The sequence below is a fragment of the Dasypus novemcinctus genome, chromosome 8 (assembly GCF_030445035.2).
Source record: "Dasypus novemcinctus isolate mDasNov1 chromosome 8, mDasNov1.1.hap2, whole genome shotgun sequence".
NCBI classification, from domain to species: Eukaryota; Metazoa; Chordata; class Mammalia; order Cingulata; family Dasypodidae; genus Dasypus; species Dasypus novemcinctus.
The window spans coordinates 44,507,459-44,533,519 of NC_080680.1; the positions used below are offsets into that span (position 1 = coordinate 44,507,459).

Consider the following 26,061-nt stretch of genomic DNA (forward strand, 5'->3'; position numbering starts at 1 on the left):
CTCCTCCACCAAGTCAGGAGGTTTATCTGAAGGGTTTATCTGGTCTGTGTTCAGACGTAGGACATAAACCAAGAAAATCACTATTTACTGGCACAAAGGAGCCAGTAATTAGGACTTACAAGTTGAGAGGCAGGGGGAGGACAGGGTATACGGGGTCCCTCTCCCCAAGTACTGCTGAAGTCAAGATCTGGTTGGTCACTGCGATTTCAGGTTACTGCAATTTTCATCTCCTTGGTCACTTTTTTTAAGCACTAACTTTGAGTCACATGTTTTACTTGGCTTTAAATCCTCAAAATAACTCTGTGAGTAAATACCATTACTGTGCCCACTTTATAGATGAGAGAGCTGAAAGTCAGAGCCATTAAACCACTAGCCCAAGTTTAGCTCACAGTAAGCGAGATGGAAGTGTGGGGAGAGGCTAGAAGCTGCCTTCCAAGACCATGTTCCATATAATCATACCTTATTTACATTTACCCTCTATAAACCTGGCATTTCAGCACAGCAATGTCAACAGGCAATGTTTGAAAAATAAACAAAGTATATTTTTAAAAGAAAAATTAGATAAGTTTTTTTTTTTTTTTTTACTCTGAGGACAGGAAACAAATTTCCAAAAAATAGGAAATGAGAGAGAGAGAGTTTTAAACACAATATCACACTGTGCTGACACAGATACTGTGCCATTATTCTAAGAGAACCTGCTGTTAGTAATGGGTTCACAGTGTTCACTTATATTAATTCTAGAGCTGTGGCTATATTCCATATTGTTTCCTAGGGTTTGGGTAATTAATTAGGAGCATTACCAATTTAAAATGTCACCCCATCTCCAGAATTGGCTGTCAGGCTGTCTATACTCTCAGAAATACTAATATTCACTTCTCATCTCCCCCAGGAAAACATCTTCTTCACATGGCCATGGCCCATTACAAGAACACAAAAGTTTGCCAGTCAGTGGAGGTGGTTAAGTTGGAGAGTGCAATCTGGAACCCAAAGAAAGATGCACCAAGTTCAGAAGAACCTTTCCAGAGCCTTTTTCAATTGAAAACAAATTGCTTTAGATTCCATGTTTTACCCAGGATATGGATGCAAAATGTACAGATAATGGAAATTGCACCTTGGTGCTCTGGTGACAAGTGCCCTAGAAAAGCAAGATGGGAAACTCTTTGCCTATTTTAATAGTATGAATAAAGCACATCTTAGAGCAGTGTTTTAAAATTCTCTTTACCCTGCAGAATCCAAACCAAATAAATGTTTTACCTCTGAGAGAGAAAGAGGAGAAAAGGAATAGGAGTAAATGAAAAGGAGAGAGAACCTGAGGGGGCTTAAACTTTGGCTAACTTAGTCCATAGAATTGGAAGACAAGTTTCCAAACCCAGAGCATATTTAGAGAAGAAGTAAAACAACAACAACAAAAAACCTACACAGTGAAGCAAGCTTCCAAAAAAATCAAGCCAAAATAACATTATTTGACTACATCGAAACAGAGCTTAGACCTTGAAAAAGAATCAGATCTGTTGTTAGTATTATCCAGATAATTCCACCAGCTTCATGCTCATGTGTGTATTAAAAAACTTATCATGCTGCAAAACTGCAGAGCCCTAAACATCCTAACAGCAGCACAGGGAAGAAACTCCCTGCTCCTCAAGGAGGAATGCTGCTTCTATGTAAATTACTCCAGTAGCATCTTTGGCACTCTGGAACAGTCCTAGACAACATTTGAAACCTACAAGATGAAGCCTTTCAACTTCAGGGGATGTAGCCTCTGGAAGCACCTAGCTTTTCTCACTCCCATGGTCCAGTGTGTCATGGCTGGCCCCCTTTTTGGGGCCATTTACCACCGTTTTCTTTATTCTTTCAGTAGGAACATGTATCTTCAAAATTCTAAGTAAGTTTATTTCTTCCAGAATCAATACCTTCCAGAACAATGTATTATGCAGGGATTTCATTCAGTTCCAACCACAGTGCTGGACCTGCCTTCCCTCAACCTCAATAGAATAGCCAGAGAGTTTCATACCCTATCAGGCAGGGACTCATGCCCCTAACCAGCAGGAAGCAGCTACAGAAGAATGACCATCACCCTTCAGCTCCTCCTGAAGAATAAGGATGTAGACTCTTTAAGGGGGACTTGAAGCAGATTAGTTTAGGAAACAGGGAAGGCTCCTGGTCTGAACATAGTCACATGACCCCACCCAGAATCCCCCTAAGGGAAGGCAGCTGATTGAGAACAAAGCCATGACCATTCTAGCCAAAAAGCCCATGAGAGACCTGGCCACAAGGTCCCATTTGAAACTCCCAGGCTCAAAAGAAGCCCTGGATAACTCCATACAGAAAGTCTTCCCACTTGTTCCCTGAAAGCTGACTGATGAAGGTAGAAAGGCAACCAATCAGGACAGCAGATAGCTGAGATCCTTCATTAAAAAGGAGAAGGGGAGGAGGAAAGGCCTTAAAAAGGCCTATTCCAGGGCCCCAAGTATGCCTTTCACCCTATAGCATGGTCCATACCTATGTCTTGAGTGTGTAGGTTTTCTTTTTCTCATTTCTTAATAAATTCTTTACTCCCTTGTCTACCCTATGGCATGTCATTAAATTCCTGTATGTGGTATAGCCAAGAACCTAGAAACTCAGAACCCAGAATACTCTGCTATCACAATCAATTTTCCACCTTGCAAAACTCACCTTAAACTTATTGAGCCCAGATCCCAAATTTTATAAATATTTCACTTCTGATTTCCCCTTTTTGAGACACTAAGACTGTTTTAGGATAATTTCTACCTTATTGAAGCTCCAATACATTCAGCTTTATTAACAGATTGTTCAGTGATATTTGGGAGAGTTTAATACCTCCAAACCAACTTGCCCAAGAGAGAATTCAGGGATTCCCCACACAAATTTGTCTGTCTTTTGGTGTTCTCTATTTTAATAAACCCATTAATATATCTAACTTTACAAATAAAACATTTATTGGTCTCTCTCTTCACTTACTTGTCTTTGATTCCACTACATTGTTTTGCTTTACCTTTCCAGTAAATATTACTTGAATAAACAAACAAGGTAAAATTTGTAAAAACAAACAAACAATAACTTTCCATGTGAATTTTCAGTCATGGGACTGGGAACAGAGGGTAAGGAGGTAGAGGGATATTTTGCCTGTCTATGTAAGCCAAGAGACCTTGAAAACAAAGCCTAGGAGGGTAGAGAATAAATTTTATAGTGAAAACCAACAGCCATAATGGAAATACACTACCTTACCTCTTTCCAACTAGGGTTTCCAAAACTGTGGGAGAAAAGAGGACCCTAAAACAGATAATTTCATTATGCTTTTTTACATGGCATCTGAGAAAGACTTGCAGCTATAACACTACCTGTGATTGTATTTCTTTGTTCTCAGAGAAGATTTTATTGAACTCATATTTTAATTCTACTGCTGGCAGACCATCACAGAACTAGGAATATTTTAGGGCCTTGAAAGACATTGTTACACTTTCATGACTTGGGGGAAAATAGCTTCCCTCAGGCAGAGACAAAACAGAATAATAAAAATACCCTTTTATCCGCAGAATAGTTTTCTAGCTTCCAAAGGACATTCCCCTGACACCGTCTATTTGATCCTCACACCTCCCTGGAATGGAGAGTACATAGATTTGTCCCTATTTTATTGATAAGGAAACTGAGGCTCAGAGAAACTAAGTAGCCAGCCCATAGTAACATGACTGGTAAGTGGCAAAGCTGGGCAGAGAATCCAGTGCTGTGTTCTCTGCACTACTGTGACCCTCTTTTTGTGAAGCAAAAGATGAAAGAAAAAGGCAGACTGTGCTGAGATGCAAATCTGATCATATCCCACCTGCTTAAATAACTTAGATGGTTCCACAGCTAGAGGAAAAGGCCAGATCTCTTTGGTTTAATCTTCTCAGTCCTTAGCAATCCAACAATGACCACGCTTTCTTCCTCTTCTGTATTCCACTCATTCTTTTCTTCCCATGTACCCTTGGCTCAGCAACTACTTCCCTCTCCCTGATTTCATGCTCCCTCATGTGCGATTCCCTGTGGTACAGACAGGTAATAGCCTACCAAAGGTTCATGCGCCCTCACTGTAAAGCTGTTGGGAAACAGATACCAGCCAGGAGTACATTTTCCCCACCCCACTTGTAGCTGTGGTGGCAATGTGGCTAGTTTGGTTCTGGCCAATGGAGTGTGAGTGGAAGTGATGAGTGGCACTTCCAGGCCAAGATGACTCACCCTCTCTACTTAGGCAATGACATTGGAGACCACCCACTGAAGATGAAAGAAACCTGGGTCACCATTTTGGCAAGAACAACTGACACCATAGAGTTGGCATGGGCAAGAAGTAAATTTGATTATACTAAACCACTGAGATTTGGTAGTTTTAGTAATTAGCATATACTGACCAATGCATTTACATTGGGTGAAATTTCTGTTCTCATTTCTCTATTCTGGAAATTCACCCTTTATGATCTGGCTCAGATATTACCATCTCAGAAAAGGTTTCCTTGACTTCCTTAGACAGTGAGCTTCTCTCAAGGCTAGGATTGCCTTGTATGTAGCTCTCTAATAGAACTTGTCAAAGGACATTACATGCATTTCTTTACACGTTTATCTTCCCTTTTAGAAGATGAGCTTGCTGAAGATAGGAATCACATTTCTATCTTAGCAACTAGCACAGTGGGCACATATAAATCATTAATAAACACTAGTTGACTAAAGGACTGAATGGATGACCCAAAATGGCACTCTCCTAATTCAACACTGAAACATCTGGAAAAGGCCTATGAGTTTTCCAGCTGTTTGGAATCTGGGAGTGCTCTCACATTATAAAGCTATCATCCAAAAAGGATGAGCTGAGGATTTTCTTGCCTTATTCAAAAAGTATATTCTTAACTATTTCACTCAACCTTCTTTGTCTTTTGCTTCCTGGCCCACTTCTTATCTCTTGGCCTCCAAGTTACCTCACAGTCCTAATACTTTTTACTTGTCCTGCTCAATGAGCTCCACCCCTCCCTGACTGTGCTCTGAACAAGTCCCTTGGGTCACTCTCCTCACTGTCCGAAGGAGCCTTCTGCCATGCCACAGGCCTTCTTGGAACACCCCATGCTGCTTCCTGCCATACACTACTTCCTTTTCCTCAGGTGCTATCACTGCTCCTCAATGGTAGATGGTGGTGTGTTGCTTTATCCTAGTCAATGCCTATTGTGCCAGATACATGATATTTGTTCCTTCATGTTTACTCTCTGCTACTCACCCTGCTGGAGGTGGGCTTCCACAGGTTTCCACCATCCTCTATGGGCTTCCTTACCATTAGACATTAGTTGGGATCATTCAAGAGAAAAACCAACAGGTGGTCAGAGGGAGTGGGGACATTGAGGTGAGGTGATTTATTTCTTGGCTTCTTCCTTCCCGGGTCTTCATAGATTGGTTATGTTTCTTATACCAGGGGCCACAGCTCTGATTAGATGGCTCTATCCTACAGCTATGACTGTCTCTTAGGGTTCCAGTAACCACTCCTTCCTCCTGCCTCTTTGGGCTTGGGGGTGGTAACAGGTCCCCAGTATTGCTGGTCCAAAGAAGTCACACCACCTTTTGTTGTTTTCCCTTAACTCTGCCCCACCTTTGTAAACAGTCCTGTTATTTAACTCTCCTAAAATATTCTGTTGTATATTCCCCTCTCTTTCCTGCAGGGACCCTTACTGGTACACCACTTCATCCTTTATATCTCAAATGTCTTGCTCACAATGTTCAGAGAGAGAATTCATCTTCAGTAGCCCACTGGATACACAGGGAGTAACTATAAACATGGCTAACTTGGGGATTAAATGGAAAAGTACCAGTAAATGGTGTGAACTCCCTGCAGGATTAACAGGGAAAAGTCAACAATTGATCCATGAAACAGTGGTCAAATGTTCTGTGATTTTATTTGTAAAGTAATTTTTAAAAATATTAGAAAGACAGCATGTTTTTCACTTGCACAGATTATTCTGATTATGTACTCTTGTGGTTTCCTGAGCAAAGAATTCCAGCAAAATGTCTGGACAGGGCTAATATACCTCCAAGTGCATTCAAATTTATGAATTTTTTTTAAAGATTTATTTTTCATTTATTTCTCTCTCCTTCCCCACTGCCCCTGTGCCCCCTTGCCCCCGTTGTCTGCTCTCTGTGTCCATTCGCTGTGTATTCTTTTGTATTGTTGTCAGCGGCACCTGGAATCTGTGTCTCTTGTCCTTGCGTCATCTTGCTGTGTCAGCTCTCTGTGTGTACGGCACCACTCCTGGGCAGGCTGCATTTTTTTCATGCTGGGTGGCTCTCCTCACAAGGTGCACTCTTGCACGTGGGGCTCCCCTGCATGGGGGACACCCCTGCGTGGCATGGCACTCCTTGCGCGCATCAGCACTGCGCATGGGCCAGCTCCACATGGGTCAGGAGGCCCTGGGTTTGAACTTTGGACCTCCCATGTGGTAGGCAGATGCCCTATCAGGCCAAATCTGCTTCCCTTATTTGAATTTGTTAGCTTAAAATTAGAAGGAATATACAGTTCCTTATGGATATGTGAAACAAAACTACCCTTGAAAAATAGAGTAAAAATAAGTATCTACCATTTGTTGTATACTTACAATGCTCTATGCCCAGCTAGTACTTTTTAGGAAAAGCATGACTCATGATGATAGCTCTACAACATGGTGGCATTGTTTTCTCTATGTTTTAGATAAGGAGGCTGAGGGTCAGAGTAATGGATTAAGGTCATGCACTGAATAAAAGGCAGGGATGAGGCTTTAAAATTTTTTCTCTAATTCAGACTATGCCCTTATCTACTCTCTCCACCTTCAATTCAAAGTTCTTTGTACTGTTCAGTCTACAATAATATTGGGCCACAGTTAACCTTCTTGCACCCCAGCATTTTTATAACTGTTTTCAGATATCAAGGGCTTGATTACCCCACAATCAATTCCTCAAGTTAGAGCAGGTGTTTTTTATTCATTGTTACTTTATTTGCTTGAGCATATCAGCAGCAGCTCTGAATTATGCCAGCACAAGTCCAATGCCCCAGTTGCCATTTTTGTATGCCTTATACATCAATATTTTATGCCCCACCCACACTCCCACTTTCACAGCCTTTACTGCTTCTTCCAGCCATCATTTTGTTATATCTATCCTCACCTTCCCTGGCCTGTCCATTTGTACCTCTGCCCCCATGCTTTTGTACACTGAACTCAATCATCATTGTTACCTACCTCCATCAACTACACTTACCTCTTCCAATTTCCAAATTATTGACAGGTTGTTTGACTGAGCAGCTTCTAGTTAGTAACAAAAGGGATACACATGCAGCTGCGCAGGCTTTTGCAGCCCCCATTATCTCTCTTACTTGGGTTTTTTTGTCAGAGAAGAAAAAATGTTTAGCATTCTCAAAGTCTGCACAAGACATTCCCTTTATAGCCTCTGCAGTTTGGACTTCAATCTTGTTCAGATAATTGGCACTTTCATTAGGAGAATTCTGCAGTGATCGCTCATGGTAAGACAGAACTCCACATCCGCTATGCAGGGAAACTTGCTTTGAACTAGAGGGTTGCCTGTATTTAAATAATACAGAACTAATGCTTATGAGCACCTGTGTTTCATTCTCCTTGGTGATCTGGCAGATGACCAACAATTTCATCACTGATATTTTGACCACCCCTTTACCAGTTCTCCAACTATTTTCCTCTACAATTAGGGAATGAAGTATGTTGATCACTTTTAGCTTGCCTCTCCATGATTACCCCCCTCCATGTGCTGCCAATAGACTCAATCTCAATCACCCTGCCCTACCCCCCTAGATCCTCAATCATCCATCAAACATCTATTAAGTGCCTCCTGTGTACCAGATGTGCCAAGCACTGCTAGGTGCTGAGGATGCAAAGATGAATAAAGCATGACCATCTGGTAGGGAGAAAGAGACAAGAAAGAAAGAAGAGACATGGCAGAGAGAGTTCAGTGAGAAAGAAGTGCAATAACATGTTACAACTGCAATGACAGAATTATATAAAAGACACAATGAGAGTATAAAAAAGGAATAGAAAAACTTCATGCAGGTGACTACTATAGAGAGTCAATGTTAAGACAGTTGAATTGGGGGAGGGAATTCCAGGAAGACAGAGAAGTATGAACTAAGGCATCTTAGGATGACAGAGCCAGTCATCTTTGGGAGGTAGCAAATTTCCTCAGGAGTACAAGATGTGTGTCAGAGGGAGAAGTGAAGTTGTGGTTGAGGCATGAACTGGCAAGGGTAAAAGTGGAAGAAATTGGCAGATGCTTGATCACTGAGGGCCTTGTATACAGTACTGAGGAGTTGGACTTGATTTTTAAGCAAAGAAGTATCGTTGAAAAGTTTTAAACAGAAGAATCATACTGTGTTTGCATTTCAGAAGCACCATACTGGCAGCATGGATTGTAAATGTAAAAGTAATTTTAAAAAATATTAGAAAGATAACATGCATTTCACATGCACAGATTATTTAAATTATTTTAATTATGTGGTCTAGTGGTTTCCTGAGCAAAGAAATTCAGCAAAATGTCTGGACAGGGCCACAAGATCAGAAGTAGCAAAGTAGACCCTGGTGGTTCATAACCAACATCTCCCTTCTCCCTTCCTTTTTCCTATCAAAACATCAATTTTATTGAGATATCTACCCTCTTCCACATGATTAACCCTCCCCAATATCAGGGCATTGCTCCAGATTGGTCTAAGGCAATCATAGCTTAGCTTTATCTCTAAAAACTCAAAGCATGGTCCATTGCCTTAACCACTTGGTTTCAAAGTGTCAGGAGGTCATTCCAGAGGTTATGCTTATGCACATCTCAGGTGACTCTCACTAACTGCCACAGCAAACAAAGCCTCAACAGGGAGCTCCCAAGGCTTTAGAGCTATCCCAGCACTATAGACAAGGCACACAACCCCATGAAATCAGCACCCTGTCAGTGGGCCTTACCTTGGATTATATGACAACCTATTTCCCCAGTGTCACAGAATCATTTATAATTTCCCTATACAGACATGTGCCAGCTGGGCCCTGAGCCTCACAGAGTTGCAACTCCTACTCTCTGGTTTATTGGACTTACCCAGGTCAGCTAACAGGGAGGTGAAGATGGTCATCCACCATACCATGGAACTGAGAGAGCCTACAACTGCAAGCAGGAGAATCCCATCCATCAGCCATGTGGGATCTAAGCCCCCTCTCAATATAGAGGTGGAGTGGACATCACCATCCCAGTGTCCACAGGATGGAGGAATAAATATGGATCAGAGTGGACTTACTGATATTCTACTATAGAACTATTGTGACTAGTAATGGAAGAAATTGTAGCATTGATGTGGAGAAAGTGGCCATGGTAGTTGCTGAGGGCAGGGAGAGGGAAGAAGAGATGTGATGTGGGGGCATTTTCGGACTTGAAATTGTCCTAAAAGATATTGCAGGGACAGATGCTGGATTATAAATACTGCCATATTGCCATAACCCACAGAATGGACTGGGAGAGAATGTAAACTATTATCCATGTGGTGCTGCAGTGCTCCAAAACGGATTCACCAAATGCAATGAATGTATCACAATGACAAAAGAGGTTGTTGATGTAAGAGGAGTAGGATTGGGGTGGCGTGTGGGGTATATGGGAACCTCTTATGTTTTTTAAAGTAACATTTTGTGAGATCTAGTAACTTTAAAAAAAGATAATTAAAAAAATTTTAAAAAATGTCCCTACATGATTCTTCTACCCCTTTTATTTTAACCTATAATTAGCACTATACCCATTAAATATGTGTCCCAGAGACTTAAATATTCATTTTGTTCCTATGCTGGTTGAGCCCTAATCTCAGCAGAGTTGCAGCCAACACCCACTCTCCAGGTCCCTGGACTCACCCAGGACAACTAAAAGGATGATGATCAACAATGCCCATTCCAAAAAGCAAAGGGAATCTACAACTGCAAGCAAAACAGTTTCTTCCATCTGCCCCATAAGATCTAATCCCCTCTCAATCAGAAGTAGAGAAGGTATCACCATCCCCAAATACTCAAGATTGAAGAATGAACAAACATAAGGGGGGAGTGTTACTATGGACTACAGTAAACTTATTACTATTCTAGTAATGGAAGAACTTGTAACACTGATATAAAGGCAGTGGTCACCAGAGGTTCTCTGGGGAGGGAAGAATAAGAAGAAATAGGGTAATCTTAGGGCACTGGAATTGTTTTGCATGATATTGCAATGGTGGCCACAGGCCATTACACATTTTGTCGAAACCTATAAAATCATACAGCGCAAAATGTAAACCAAAATGTAAACTATAGACCATGGTTAGTAGCAATGCTTCAATATTTTGAACAAATATTGAATTGTAACAAATGAACCACACTAATGTAAGATATTATTAATAGGGGAAAATGTGATAGAGGGAAGGGTGAGGTATTTGGGAATCCCCTGTCTTTTTGATGTAACTTTTCTGTAATCTAAACTTATTTGAAAATAAAGTCAAAGCCTAAACACTAACATTTTTATAGTTGAAAGCCATAAAACCTATTTTCAGCGGTGGATATATAGTTGAAGGTCTGTCTCCGATATATGGATATACAATATATGTCTATATTTCTCTATAAGTAGGTGTTGTATTTCTTCTTTTAAACCTTGCTGCAAAAAATTATAGATAACTTTCCATTTTTACAAGTAAGAAAAGTTAGGGACACTGGAAACTAACTAAAACACACACACACACACACATACACAAACTTCTTGCCAGTGATGGGTTTAAGCTTGGGCATGTGGTACAATTTTGTTAATGAAACCTGTGGGGAAATCTGTAGGGGGTACTGGGAAAGATTTCTCCCATTCTAAGAGAGACATACTAGAAAAAAGCCTCTTCTTTCCTGGGCATGGTTAAATTTAGATGTGATGCCCAGAATGATTGGATTAAAACACCCTGGAGATACACTCTCATTGCCTTTTTTTTCCATATGAGATGATGATGAGTTTCCTTCCTGTTACAGCTAATTTGAGCTTAGATTTTCTTCTATTTGAAGCCAAAGACACCTTGGCAGTTACAGGCAGTGGAACTAGTTGAGAGACCTTTGCAATAATCCAGGAGAGATACAATAACAAGAACTAAGAATTAGCTGTGGGGACAGAGAGGAATGGAAGGGTTTCAGAAATGCTCAGTTAGTATCCAGTGACTTCTAGTTCCTCATATTGCTTGTGGGCAAAACAAAACAGTGCACTCCTCACTCAGGCCACTTACTTACTGTGCTTTGCCTCCTACCACAGCTTCCTTGCTCTGCTGAGGCATGAAGCAAGCACTTTGGGGCCCACTTGGTGCCCCGACGTGCTAGGAGGTTAAGACCCCAACTCTTTTTTAACTTTTTTTTTCCTTTATTTTCTTTCAAATGTTACATTTCAAAAAATATGAGAAGACCCTAACTCTTAACTCAGCTTACGTGGACCAATGGGAGATGGTAGTTCATGGATAAATTGTTCTCCTTTCCTCCCCCTGGATGAACTACATGAAGATGTAGTGGCTTCATGTCTCTTTGAAGATGCCCTGTGACACAGAAATCAGTTTTGCAAAAAAGCTATGGCCAGCTCAGAACTGTCCTTCCTTGTATTCGCTCTCCCTCCTGCCCTGCCTCACTCCCCTTTCTCTTACTGCAGCTTTCACGAGACTGCACTCTCTCATAACGTATTACCCCATTAGCACGGAAGCCCTTGCCTCATGCTGTGTGATTTAGGGAATGCAGGCTAGGAAATCAATGGTAATTATAGGAAATTCAACAGGATTAATTGACAATTTTCCATGATCATTTTTCAGCATTTCTAAGAATGTCTAAATCCTAAACCAAAGCCACCGCTCTGAGCTGAGTGACTGTGTCAATATCTCAGACTTCACTGGGAAATGAAAGGAAGAGAGGATTTAGGTAAATGCTCCAAGTTCATCCAAGCCAAATGCCTGGTTCAGTGCTGGAAAAGGTCATGCCTTATTCATTACATCCCCAGGTGCACTACTTTGAACTGCTTTTTAATTGATTGCTTTGCCCAATTTAACTGCCTCTTACTGATCTTGTCTTCTTTATCTACTTATAGTCTCATTCTAGGAAGTGGATATTAAAATAGTCATCTACTTTAGAAGTCACTGTTGCCCAGGGTCCTCTATATAAGTCTTTAGCAAAGTCAAAAGCTGGTCCCAAGTTGGCCCTTGATGGCAGGAGGGGCATTAGATGTTTTAGAAACTCAATCCTAGGAACTTCCTAAAATGCCTGGCATTCAATCCACCAGGTGTAAGTTAATGGTTAGTTAACCAGTAAAACTAAGTAAGTGAAAGAGTACCCCTTCAAATCCCTTCTTTACTTCCTTGTACCCTCCCATGCACAGTGAAAACATCACCTTAGCAACTAGCCCCTCTAATGAGTTTGCAAAAGTGCCATCTGCTGTGATAGTCACTGGTGCTGTTTACCAAATATTTCTGGTTCTCCTTGTGAGCACATGGTAGAATTGTGCTCCCCTGTGCTCTTGGAGTTAGGAGTGATCATATGACTTGCTTGACTATGTAATATAATCAGAGTAATAAGAGTCTGTTTTAGTTTGCCACAGGGCTGCTGATGCAAAGTACCAGAAATGTGCTGGCTTTTATAATGGGGATTTATTTGGGGTAAAAGCTTACAGTTCCAAGGCCATGAAATACCTAAATCATCAGCAGAGACCCCTTCTCACCAAAGTCAGCTGCCACATGGTGAAGCAAGATGGCTGCAGAGCTCTGCCTTGGTCTCTGGTCCCCTCCGGCATCTACCATCTCCCAGAGCCCAGCTGAGGGCAACCAGGCATAGCGCCTGTCTCCATTTATATCAGATCCAGCATAGGATGGAGACTCAACCTGAGTCATACCTCATTGACATAGTCCATTCAGAAGGGTCTCATATTCACAGAAAACAATCTTTCTCTTTGGGGATACATAAAAGAATTTTAGAATGCCACAGGGTTACTTCCAGGTGGAAGATTTAAGAACTAAGTATATGATTTTCCATTTTCTCCTTCCTTTTGCAACACAATCTAGTAATGTTTCACCTGGAGGATGTTCCATCAGCCTGGGTCCCACAGTGAGAATGATACAAAGCAGAGGCCCTGCTTTATATGTGAGTGAGAAATAAAGCCCTGCTGGGTTAAACTACTGAGACTTGATTGTTACAGCAGCATAACTTATTCTATCCTGACTCACAAGCCACGGTAAGCCATATCTTTGAAGCTCTGATGATTTACTTATTTAGACTCCCCAGTTATGTCCATGGCACTCTGTACCTCCTAAATTCTTAGAGCAACTATTTGGTTAAGTGTTCTTGGCCCCAATTAACCTCGAAAAGACTAAGGTCTCATGCCACATATGTAAGGGGCAGAGATGGGTTTTAAAGCAGATAATTTGATGAGAAATCCACCTATTGCCACTATATCCTAAAGTCCCCGCTTCTTCTTTCCCACATGCCCTAAAAATAGTTTGTAGTCTTTGCTTATTCACCATCTTCTTGGCTCTCCTTGAAAGCTGCACTTCGCTAATGTCACCAAACAAGGATTCTGCTGTCACCAATGTATGGACGATACTCAAAGTAAGAAGTAGAGGGTTGGGGTGGTGGTGGTGACAATATCAGTTATAGTTAGTGTTCCAGCTATGACTGTAGCATAACAAGAAGTGAAAGGTTAGAAGAAATGTAAGGAAGCAAGAGCTGTTTCCTCTCACACAGACAGGACTAGGCAGCAGTCAGGGTTGAAGCATTTCTTCTAGCCAATGATTAGTGTGCCCCATTAACCCAGGGTGCACAGTGTTTTCAAGTGGGAGGAGCTCTTCCTTCCAGCAGGATTAGAGGCAGACTCAAGGGCCTTTGACCAAACTGATGAGAAGCTTACACCAAAGAAAATTCGCGTATGAGGAACCTGAAGCTCAGGCTCTGCAAATCTGAATATCAGCTGACAATCTGAACATGTTGCTGTGCATGTTTGTTGTTATTTATGTTTTTTTTAAAGCCTTCCACTCCCCCAATCCCTTCTGCCTAAGCCAACATCACATTTGGATGCACTAAGCAGCTGTTATGACTGGGGAGTCTCTCTTCTGTGGAAACGCTGATTTAAAAAAATAATCAGCTCTCAGCTCCTGCTTACTCTCACAAGTTTCCAGCAACTGGTGCCCTGACAAATGAAGTGTCAAAACATATCCAAATTAAAGCCCCACAGCTCAGGCAGCCCCGCACCCTCAGCAGGATGGACCTTCCCTGCTTGTACCCAGCACACACTTGAAGAGACTAAAAATAGCCAGATGGCAATTAACAGAAACTCCAAGGAGGGGAGATGGGGTGGGCTCCAGCAGGGGCAGTTTCCTGGATGGATTCCAAATGGAGTTCTCAGCCAGCAGTGCTCGGGCCAAGAAAGGATTTTCATTAAAACTGCATGGAGAAGGCAGAATGAAAAATCAAGGTTTGAAAGATCTAAAATTACAGCAGAGGTGGAAACGACAGCACTATCTCCAAGGCCATCAATAGCTGTGACACTTACAACTACTTCTGAGTTTATTTCATAGGCACTTCATGCGCCTTGTATCATCCTGACCTAGCAAGGACTCTAGGAAGTAGCTGCTGCTCTTATCATGACCCCACTCTTAATCTGAGAGTTGAGGAAAACGAAGCCCAGAGGCAGTGGATAACATGCACAGGGTCTCCAGAAGAACAAGCAGATGGTCTGCAGGAGGTTCACGGTAAAGCCACTGAACTGGGATTTGAATGTAGCTCTCGGGCTCATGAACACATCCACTGTGTAACGCTGCTTCTTGCATGCCCGGTCACAGTCACGCAACCAAAATGTTTTTACCACATCCTCAGGCTCGGAGAAACAAGTTTCCCTTAGCCATTTCAGCCATTCCGGTCACAGGCAATGCCTTTCAGGGGTAAGGTCTGTAGATTTGCAACGTAAATGAGCCAAAGATAGCCTCTATGTAGTGGCCCTGTGTGTTGTTTACTTCTTCAGAGTAGCCTGGGTCTGTTAAGAGTCCAAAGGTGCCAAACCCAAATTCCTACATCATCTTATTGTTTTATCTAAAATAGCCTACATAAGCCATTTTTAGCCATAGACTTAGCCTGCTCTGCATCCCCCACACAACTTCACCCAGCATCTATACTCAGTTGATAAGACCCTGCACTTATAAGACCTCAAGTCACTTCAGCCCCTTGGTGGTCTCCCGAGGCTCCCTGCTGTGCTGACTCAGCACCATTGCCTAGATACTGAAGCACACTCTTCCTTTCTCCTCCTCTCTACCATGAGTCTGGGATCTTCCATTCCTTGTTACGGTGGCTCTTTTGTGTGCTGGCTTCTGGAAGGTCTTCTGTAAGGGCCTCCCCCTCTCATGCAAACCTGTCAAAGTGATGCCCCCCAAAAAAGCACTTGTGTGTTAGTGCCTTCTAGTGGTCAGATCTTTGGTCAACCCCAAAAATACTTGAATTCAAACTCACTTAAAGGATGCTAAAGAAAGACAACCTGGGTTCAAATCCTGACCTATTTACTAGCTGTATAAAATCAGGTAAAATATTAAACGTCTCAGACTATAGTTCTCTCATCTCTAAAATGGCAATAATAATAGTAATTATCTCATGAAATTACAAGGAAGATTAAAGGAAATAATGCATGGAAGTCCTAAGCATGGTGCTAACATGTACTAAGTACTTCAATAAATAATAGCCATTGGCAGTTTTCATTCTAAACACTTCACCTTTTGGGTAATCAATTTTAACAAGAAAGAAAATAAGGGTTTAGGGCAAAGGTTGCTTCCTCCACAGACTCACAGGAGTTATCCTAGAATGGTCTCCAGTAAAATGAAAGCAAACAAAAAAGAAGTAAAAAGATTTTATACTTATGGAGCTGAGGAATTAAAGTGACCAACCATTTTAGTTTGTCTGAAATTAAGGAGGTCCCTGAAACCAGAGGGGAAAGGATATTGACTTTCAAGAGAGGGTAACTCCGGAGCTAAGAGTGGTCATTGCTTCTTCTTTCCTGCCTGTGGCAGGTATGACCCATCTGACTGGTAACACTGGGAAATAAGATGGAGTAAACATAGTCCAGGCACCTGGAAGAAGCCAACCTTCCCACTCAAGGATGTGCTCGTGGGAAGCAGGCTTTGGACTTGTCTGGGGAGAGCAGTTTTCAGCACACAAATGGGTAGAAAAGTTCAGTTTAGGGAAAGAAGGAGTAGGAAGAGTTATTTGGGCACGGATCCAAGCCCTGTTCTTCAATCAGCCTTCCCAACAATAAAGCTGATATTGTGATTTCTACCTGACATCTGTGTCTATTTCTAAATTGGTTCAGAACTCAGAGGGGAAAGGGATATAATTAATTATCAACCATGTGATTAATTATCACCTTCATAAGCCCCAACAGATGGATGCCTATTTTATTTCTTTGGCATATAAACCCATTTCAGGCTTGCAGGAAAAGGGTATTTTGTACACTCAACTGGGAATAGAGCTGAAAATGACCTTAAAAAATTATCTGGTCCAATAGCTTCATTTTTATAGATCAAAAGTTATACAAATGAAATGATCAAATGACAGAATCCATATGAAAATTCTGTGCAAGTATCACCTGCAAATCATTAGTATGAAAAGTAGTTTGGGAACTGCTTTTTGGAAGCTATAATCAAAATTAAAAAAATAGATTATAGATAATATAGAAAGTAGATCATTGATTAAAAGTAAGCCCCCACATTTTCAGGACTTGGAGTTGTCCTTAATGATATAGCAGGGACAGATGCTGGACATTATATATCCTGCCATAACCCACTGAATGGACTGGGGGAGAGTGTAAACTACAACATAAACTATAATCCATACCATGTAGCAGAGCTCCAAAATATATTCACCAAATGCAGTGAATGTGCGACACTGATGAAAGAGGTTGTTGATGTGGGAGGGGTGGGGGTAGGGAGTGGGGTATATGGGAACCTCTTATATTTTTTAACGTAACTTTTTGTGTGATCTATGTATCTTTTAAAAAGAAAGACAATTAAAAATTTTGCTAAAAAAAAAAAGAATTCATAAAAAAACGAAAACAAACAGTAAACCCCCACTGAAGGAGAGAAATTTCCCTAAATTAAACTATACTTCCAGAAAATGTCCTCAAACTATGAAGAAACAGTCACCAATCGATGGTTCAGGGCTGATTTTTTTTCTTAATTGGAAAGAAACCTACCTTAAGTCAACAAGACTGCTTACTCACATCTTTGAAGGCCCAATAAGATGTCAAGAGAAACCAGCTGTTCCTTTCCACCCTCATCCTACCTGCCTATCATTACCAGATGGTGCCATTAGGAATGTTTACTTTACAATTATTAACCAAACATGACTCACTGTCAAACAAGGCTCCTGGGCACCTTGAGACATCCACGCTTCAGGTCTAGCCTTGTCGCTCTTACCCCTTACTCTCACCCAACACAGTGCCTGGATCTGGTTTTTAGAAAGCCCTGGGTAAGTAGGAGTAACCCCACCTCACTGTCTCTCATACTGAATACACTGGAGAAAATGCATGGAGCAGCTATTTGAGGACTCCCAGAAGTAAATTGCAGCAGGGTGGACTGGGGACGGAAGAGCTTCAGGAGGCACTCTTTAGTTCTGGCTCTAGCAGGGGGAAAGGGAGAGCCAAATGTTCAGAGACAACATGGAAATCCTCTGTCTTCCTTTTTCTTCTCCCCTTTTCTCTTTTCTTTTCTTGCCTCCTTTCTTCCACGCTCCAGCCCCAGGCAATCTTGTGGTCACAATGTAGCTAGAATGAGGCACAACTCTGAGGGAGAGGAAGCTACCTCTCTATTCGGTGGAGCTACTGTTCTCAAAGACCTGGGCTAAGCCCATTGTCTGGTTTTCTTTCTCTCTCTGTCCTCTCTCTCCTTGGCCAATGTGCAGAAAAGTTGTAGATTTGTGAATTTTTTGGCCACAGGTGGAAAAGTGGAGGGCCAGGGAACTAGAAAGTATTCAAGAGATAGTGGCTCTAGAGGGAGGAGCTTGGGAAAGTAACCCCATTGAGTTTTTTAAAAATTAATTTCTGGACTCACATTCAACCTGTACATGCACAGATATGATCTTAATTAGCAGGTGCCAGACTGACCACTGGGTAGCACATATGCACAGGGTGGGGAGGTTGGGGGGCAAATACAAATATCACTGCAGAGTCTTTGAAACCAGAACTGATATAGGAACTGCCGTCATCAGAAGACCACTGGTGGGTTGAAACTTGCAACCTGAACGCTATCAGATCAATGGCCTACTATTCTCCATAGAATTTAAACAAACTCTACAGTCTCATTACATAATATTAAAAATATTCAGGATAAAATAAAAAAACTTCTCAGCATATGAAGAGGCTGGAAAATCTCAATTCTGATGGGAAAAAAGACAATCAACAGATGCTAATAACATATATTAGAACCATCTGAAAAAAGTTTTTATCAAAAAGCTCCAACCAGGTGCTGCAGTCAGGGAGAGGGAAAAAGAAGTGCAACATGGGGGCATTTTTAGGACTTGGAATTGTCCTGAATGACATTGCAATGACAGATATAGACCATTATATGTCCTGCCATAACCTACAGAATTGAGTGGGAGACAGTGTCAACTACAATGTAAGGTATAATCCATGCTTAGAGGCAATGCTCCAAAATGTGTTCATCAATTGCAATGAATGTACCACAGTAAGGAAAGAAGTTGTTAATGTGGGGAAGGGTAGGAGGTGTGGGGAGTGGGGCACATGGGAATCCCTTATATATTTTTTATGTAACATTTTATGTAATCTAAGTATCTTTTAAAAATAAATAAAAAATATACTTTAAAAAAAAAGGGTTCCAATGAGCAATCATTAAAACCCCTGAAACTAAAAGAACAATAGAGAGTCTCAGCAAAGAAACATGACATAAAAAGAAGCCAAATGGAAATTTTTACATTTGAAAAATGGCCTTAATAGCAAAACGTAAATGATAAAGAAAGCCATGGGCAAATCAACTTCTAGCTAGAGGCCTATCTAACACTACTTTATCATGCATCTTTCGTTCTGTTTCAATTAATTAGTGCTGTGTAACAAAACACTTCAAAATATAGTGGTTTAAACCAGAAATGACTTATTTCTCACAATTCTGTGAGATGGCTGGGCAGTTTCTCTGCTAGCCTTGCCTGGATTCATTCATACTCTGGCATTCAGCCAGACAGTTGGCTGCGCTGGCAGGTCAAAGATGTAGCAGTTGGTGCTGGCTGTTGGCTGGATGCATCAGTGTTCCTCCCCGTGTCTTCTCGTCCTCCGAAAGCTAGCCTGAACTTCCTCATGGGATAGCAGTCTCAGCAATAGGGTTAGAGCAGAAATCACAAGGCCCATTAAGGCCTGGGCTCTGGAACACATAAACTCTCACCTCGGTCACAATATATTAGTTAAAGCAAGTCACAAGGCCAGCACAGAGGTAAGGGGTAGAATAGACTGTGAGGCTCAGAGAAGTTTAGTGTTTTGCCTAAGATCACATAGCTAGTTAAGGGGGAAATATGAAACCAGATCCCAGGACTGAGGAGTCTCCTGACCAGTACTCTTGCCTCTGAGATGAGCTGCAGAGTATTTTGAACACTTCAGCTATTTAACAGGTAGGAGAATAACGGACCGCCGTGGTAAAAATGTATTAGCAATCATTCATATCCATTTTTTGTAGGTGTTAAATGTATGCACTTGTCAAGTCTAAGAAGAAATTGGAAGTAGGGTGTCTCAGGAAGAGCTACTCATTACGTAGCAATAAAGTTCTTGACCTGTTCTATGCATCCAGACAGAGTGCCTGTCTTTTGAGTTCCTGGTGTGCAAAGCTTAATTTTGACTCTGGGTCCTCACAAAGCTTTTTAAAATGGTGTGAGATTAATTAATTGCTGCCAGCATTACCTTGTCTTTAAAGTCAATGTGGTTCTGAAGGATGGCTCTGTGGTAAGTGGCTGTCCTCACAAAATCCTGCATCATGTTCTGCTGCTGGGAAATGCAGCCGTAAAACTGAAAGGGAAAGAGGAGAGCGAGCATAAAGAACCCACCAAGCAGCATCTTTATGAGCATCTGGTGCTTACAGCTACCTTGGTCAGGCAGGTAACGTATTTAACACACAGGAAAGCTGAGGCTCTGAGAGACACAGTAATGTGCCCACCATGGCCCAATCTTCTGACTGCGAGTCCTTATAGCTGATTCAGGTTGGGATACAGACAGGGTGGGTGCCCAGGGTCCACTGCCAAAGCAAAAGGCTATGAGCAAGGACAGATCAAGACTAATAGGATCCAGAGAGGAAAGAGCCAAGGCCAAAGAGAGGGTCTGCCCTGACAAGCCCATCAGGCTTAAGAAGAAAACAAAACTTTGCTAAATCCTGGGCATGGAGTGGGTTTGCCAGCAGGTAGAGGTGGTGGTTATCCCAATAGAAACAGGCAAGTCAGTTGGGTGATGTGGTGCGTTTAAATCCATGAGCAACCACAGTTAATAAGAAATAGCATCATTATCATCACCATCATTTGGTAAAGTTTCCTATGGGCCACGATCCATGCTATATGCTTCTCGTACATTATCTAAGAAAGCTAAATCACCACAATTAGATGTGTTACATTCCTTGCTGAAAAAAACTGAGGTTCAGAAGATACAGCAACTTGCCCAAGTCCTGATGACAGGCTAGATGAGAATTCCATTCCAGGCCCTTCTTAGCAAGGTTGGGAGTAGAGTGAGGCAAGAGAGGAACATTGGGTGCCAAACCTGAGGAGCAACTCACTCTCAGTGTGTGCACCTCATCCTTACCCCAGCCCCGTTTATTACATTCTGAGATGGGTGGTGGCCAGGAAACAGAGGGTGGAACACAAACTTTAGTGTACATTAGAGTCATCTGGAGGGCTTGTTAAAACCCAGATAGCTGGGCTCTCCTACAGGGTTTCTAATCCAGCAGATTGGGATAGGGCGTGTGTCAGTTTGAAACAAGGAAATTTCTCCTTAGGGCCACTTCCTGACCTGGAAGTATTGTGCAGCTGAGGCCTCTTCAGTCCGCTGGCTGAACACTGAGTAGTCCTTTTTCTGATTCTGACATCTTTTCAAGGTATTTGAAAATGCACTGAATTCTGCAAGGAGAAGAAACAGATCCACATGTACATCTGGGAAGGCATAAAAGAACTCACCAAAGCATTCTTAAAAATATTTCAACTAGGAAAATATTAGGAGACCAAAATGGCATGTTTTTCCTTGAACAAAGGCATGAGAAGAAATGGCAAAATGGAAATGGGTACCACTCAGAGGTGTGACACCCTTATTTACACTTGTCAGACATATTTGCATTTGGAAATGTCAAGTGAGAGAGCATAATGGAACACAGGCAGACAGTGGACTCATGTAATTATCCTGACGCTGCACTCACAAAGCTCACAGACATGCATAGAATGTGCCTTGGGAAAGGTGATTGCTGATGAGAAGGTAAATATATATTTAATTAAAATATAGATAAAATGAGTATGCATGCATACATATATTTACATATATAATCTCATTTTATCATCCTAATAGCACTTTCTTTTCACATTTAACACTCTCTAGATTTAAGAGATAAGGTAAAGTAACTGGGGATATATGAAAAGAAGGAAATGCTTTCTATGATTTAAGGAAAAAATAGAGAAGTGGGGGGTTGAAAACCCCAACGGGTGACGTTACTGATAAATAACACCATACACATAGTTAGTAAATTCAGGGACTTCTACACAGAAATGTCTCTCAGGTCCTGCCCAAATAGTCTCCCTGCCTGTGGCCTCTTCCTTCTCCACCACTGCTGTGGTAACCAGGTTGCTCCCTGCGGACCGCTGTTGGACCTTCATGTGCACACACTCTTTCTCAGAAGGTGCTCCAGCTCCTCACGTTTGGGTTTCAGCTTTTCATGTTCTGCTGCCCCTGCGCACGTACCCTCTAAGCCCTCTCTTCCTGCACTCATTCATCATGTTCCCACCATGTTAACCACGTACAAATGCCCTGATCATCTTGGTACTGGTCTGGCTTCTTGACTTCAGAACCACTACTTCTGCTTTGACTTCAAACATCTATTCATTCCCCAAGATTCAGCTCAACTAGCATTTCCTCACTGCTGAATTCTGGGACACTCCCAGGCAGAAATAGTTGCTCCAATCAGTGGGTCTCACCACATGGCCATATATTTTATTTTTTAATTGTGTCTGTTGGACCTCACCTTGTAATTCAACTTTCTGGGGATGGGGGCAAGGTATCTCCTTTTTCCAAAAGTCTCCAGGGTTAATTCTCATGTGTAGCCAGGGTTAGGTGAGAACCTTTGCTCTAATCTCATGCTCTCAGTTTACCAATGTGTTTCAGGTTTAACTGAATTTGTCAGTTTTTTTAGGTATCCATCTCACTACCTAAATTTAATTTTTTTAGTGCATGGTTGAGGGGTTCTAGTCTTGTTCATCTCTATTCTCCAAAATGTAGAACTAATGTAGCAGCCACTCAATAAATAGGTCTGAACTGTAAACCCAATATATTTGGAGAAATGACTAATCAACTTGGTGAAACCCTTTACAGTTGGTGAGGCTGCCCTGTGAGGGCTTGGGACCATCCCATGTGAGGATAAATAGGTTGAAAAGATCTCACTGGAGGAAAAATAGGTAAACATACCAAAGCACAGGCCCTCCTCCTCAAAGGAATGCAATCTATTCCAAGGAAACTTGGACTTAGATAAAGAGATGAATTTTTAGAGGAAATATAAATCAGGATTTAGATTTACAATATATTCTGAACAATGAATATTTCACCCACTTTAAAGGGCTCATCCCAGTATATAAGCCTTCATCTAGGTGGCATTTCTACATGGATCTCTCTTTTATGACAACAGAATAGGACTTTGGTTAAATATTCATCTTCATTTTAAAATTTTCTGTCAAAATCTGTATCTTTTGCAATTAGATCCTTATAAAGGAAATTCTGTAAATAAGTGATCTTAAAATAACTATAAAATCAGCACATGAAGAGTACATAAAATTTAGAAAATTCAACAAATCAAAAAGATAAAAATCACATGGAATCCCACTATTCATGCAATTAATCATTAACATTTTGGTACATGTTCTTTTGGTCTTTGTGTGTTTGTGTGTGTACAAACTCCTCTTACTTGCAAAATTTCATCATATTGTTTTGTAGCCAGTTCTTTTTATTTAAGGTACTATGAATAACTTTCCAGGTCATTAATTAGTTTCCTTCATCTCACCATGAATGGATAGATGTTCTTGACTTTTATGGATGTGCCATAATTTAACCAGTTCCCTATGGTTGGATTCCCAGCCCCACTCCAGACCTACTGTATGGTGTAATCCAACAACTGATTCTAGTGATAAGACAGTTTGGAGAACTCCAGTCAATAGAATATCTTAACATAGGATTGTGCTATATAATAATAATATAATATAATAATATTCTTCTATAAGGTGTTGAGAATATGGTGATATATGGGAAAACATAATGTAACTTATGGACTATAGCTAACAATAATATTGTAATATTTTTGCAGCAAAAGCAAAGAAGGTAGTGTATCAATGCTAAAGGTCAAAAGAAAAATAATATGAGATTTAGTCTTATGATATGAATATGATTAAGCATTTTTTCTTCATTTTCTTCATTAACAAGGAGACCTTGATCATGTCACTTAACCAGTCTCTGCTTATCTGTATATCTTTCTGAACTCTCAAGGAACAATTGAGTCTTTCATAGGCTTAAATGAGGCCTGGACAGAATTTTTTGGAGTAATACATCTATAACTTGTTGTATTACTCAGCCAAAGGGGTGCTGATGGAAAATACCAGAAATCTGTTGGTTTTTATAAAGGGTATTTATTTGGGGTAGGAACTTAACAGTTATCAGGCCATAAAGCATAAATGACTTCCCTCACCAAAGTTTTTTGCCACATGTTGGCGCAAGGTGTTGCCGATGCGAGGGTTCAGGTTTCCTGGGTTCCTTTCTTCCCAGGCTCAGTGCCTCTGTTTCCTCCACAAGGTCAGCTGTAGACCATCAGGCAACTAGCTCTGTCTCTCTCCCTGGGGCTTCTTCCATGTCTAAGAAGCCATCTCTATTCCCTGTGTTCTTCTTCTGTGTTTGCACTACCCAGGCTCCAGCTCAAAACTCCGACATCAAAACTCCAACTCTGTCCTTTACCATGTCTTTTATCTGTGAGTCCCCGCTCCTTGGTGGGTGGCGACTCAACACACTACTGGGGAAACGGACTTTGGCCCAGTGGTTAGGGCGTCCGTCTACCATATGGGAGGTCTGCGGTTCAAACCCTGGGCCTCCTTGACCCGTGTGGAGCTGGCCATGCGCAGCGCTGATGCGCGCAGGGAGTGCCGTGCCACGCAGGGGTGTCCCCCGCGTGCGGGAGCCCCACGCGCAAGGAGTGCGCCCGTGAGGAGACCCGCCCGGCGTGAAGGGGGGGAGCCTGCCCAGGAATGGCACTGCCCACACTTCCCGTGCCGCTGACGACAACAGAAGCGGACAAAGAAACAAGACGCAGCAAATAGACACCAAGAACAGACAACCAGGGGAGGGGGGGGAATTAAATAAATAAATAAATCTTTTAAAAAAAACAACAACACCCTACTGATGTGTTCCAATCAAAGCCCTAATCATAATTTAAGCACGCACAGGTACAGACCAATTTCCAAATATAATCCAATATCTATTTTTGGAATTCATAATTGTATTGAACTGCTACACTTGTTAAGCTGTCTTTTGTCTCTTATTTTATTTTTTTAAATTTAAAATAAAGTTCATTTTAAAAAACATTCATATAAGAACTCCACATTACAGTTAAAGAGACACCAGTCCTTCACAATATCCTTCTAACTTGAAATTAATATATTAATCAAAATCTGTATTCTTGGGACTTTCTTTTGCAATTTGAAAAAATACAACTTGTATGTAGCTTAATCATATAAAATTTAGAAATGCAGGAAAGGAAACAAAGAAAGAAAAGTACATCTCAGATAAAACCACTAATAACATATTGGAATATAATCTCCCAATAATTTTTCTTCACATATTTATATCTACCTTTATGTTTTTTACAATAATAGGATTGCACTTTACCCTGTTATAGTTAAATTTTCACTAAACAAGGTATTGCTAACTTTTTTGGTGTCAACGCTTTTTTCGTAGAATCATTCAACTACATGTAAAGCTACAAACCACCTTAATTGTACTATCGTTTTGCTGTTTTCCTCAGTTTGTTCTCAGAGCAACATCCCAAACTCAGCAGATCTTAACTTCAAGAGGGTTTTGACTATATTCTCTCAAATTCTGTACCTATTTATTTGCTTATAAAATTTTACTGGGAGGAGGTAAAAAATACCAAGGCTGTTCAACTACAATTTCCTATGTCCAATTTTTCTCCCTGAAAAATATATGAACAATATTTACCCATCTCTAGCCTTTGGCATCTCTCCAATTCTCTCTGAGTTCTCAAAGATTGCCAGCCGTGTTTTTTAGTCACCCATCTGTGAGTTCTTTGAGTCCTGGGGATCTCAGATGTTTAAGCTTTCAAAGCCTCTGGTAAATTCATTTGTTCAACAAACAGTCTTTTGAATATTCTCTATGGTAGCAAATCTCTGTGCTTGGGGGGGAAATTGAGCTTTTTTTCCTTTTTTAAATCAATTTTATTGATACATATTCATAAAGCATACTATCCATCCAAAGTGTACAATAAATGGTAGTATAATCACATAGTTGCACTCATCACTTCATTATAAAAGCATTTTCATTACTCCACTAATAATAATAATAATAAACAGACAAAAAAATTCTACCCCTTAATAATCACCTCTCAATCTCTGTCCTTCCCCTGTGGTACATAGCTGCTATTCTAGTTCCATCTCTTGAAATTGTTTGTATTTATATTTTGTATAGATGGAGTCAAAACAATATGTAGTACCTTTGTCTATTTTGTTTCACGTCATGTATTTCCTTTTCATCTTACTCTTAATGGAAGATTATTAA

General features: G+C 41.0%; 1 protein-coding gene across 2 annotated transcripts in view; it reads right to left on the reverse strand.

Annotated features, from left to right (window-relative positions):
• LOC101443045 (histone-arginine methyltransferase CARM1-like) overlaps nucleotides 1-26,061 on the reverse strand; it is a 303,051-nt gene that overhangs the window by 99,102 nt on the left and 177,888 nt on the right. For both annotated transcript variants that reach the window (XM_058301776.2, XM_071216706.1), the window contains exons 3-4: nucleotides 21,043-21,149; nucleotides 19,951-20,055 (exon numbers count right to left, since the gene is read on the reverse strand). In XM_058301776.2, the coding sequence (XP_058157759.1) occupies nucleotides 19,951-20,055; nucleotides 21,043-21,149 (212 nt within the window). The remainder of the gene's footprint in view (nucleotides 1-19,950; nucleotides 20,056-21,042; nucleotides 21,150-26,061) is intronic.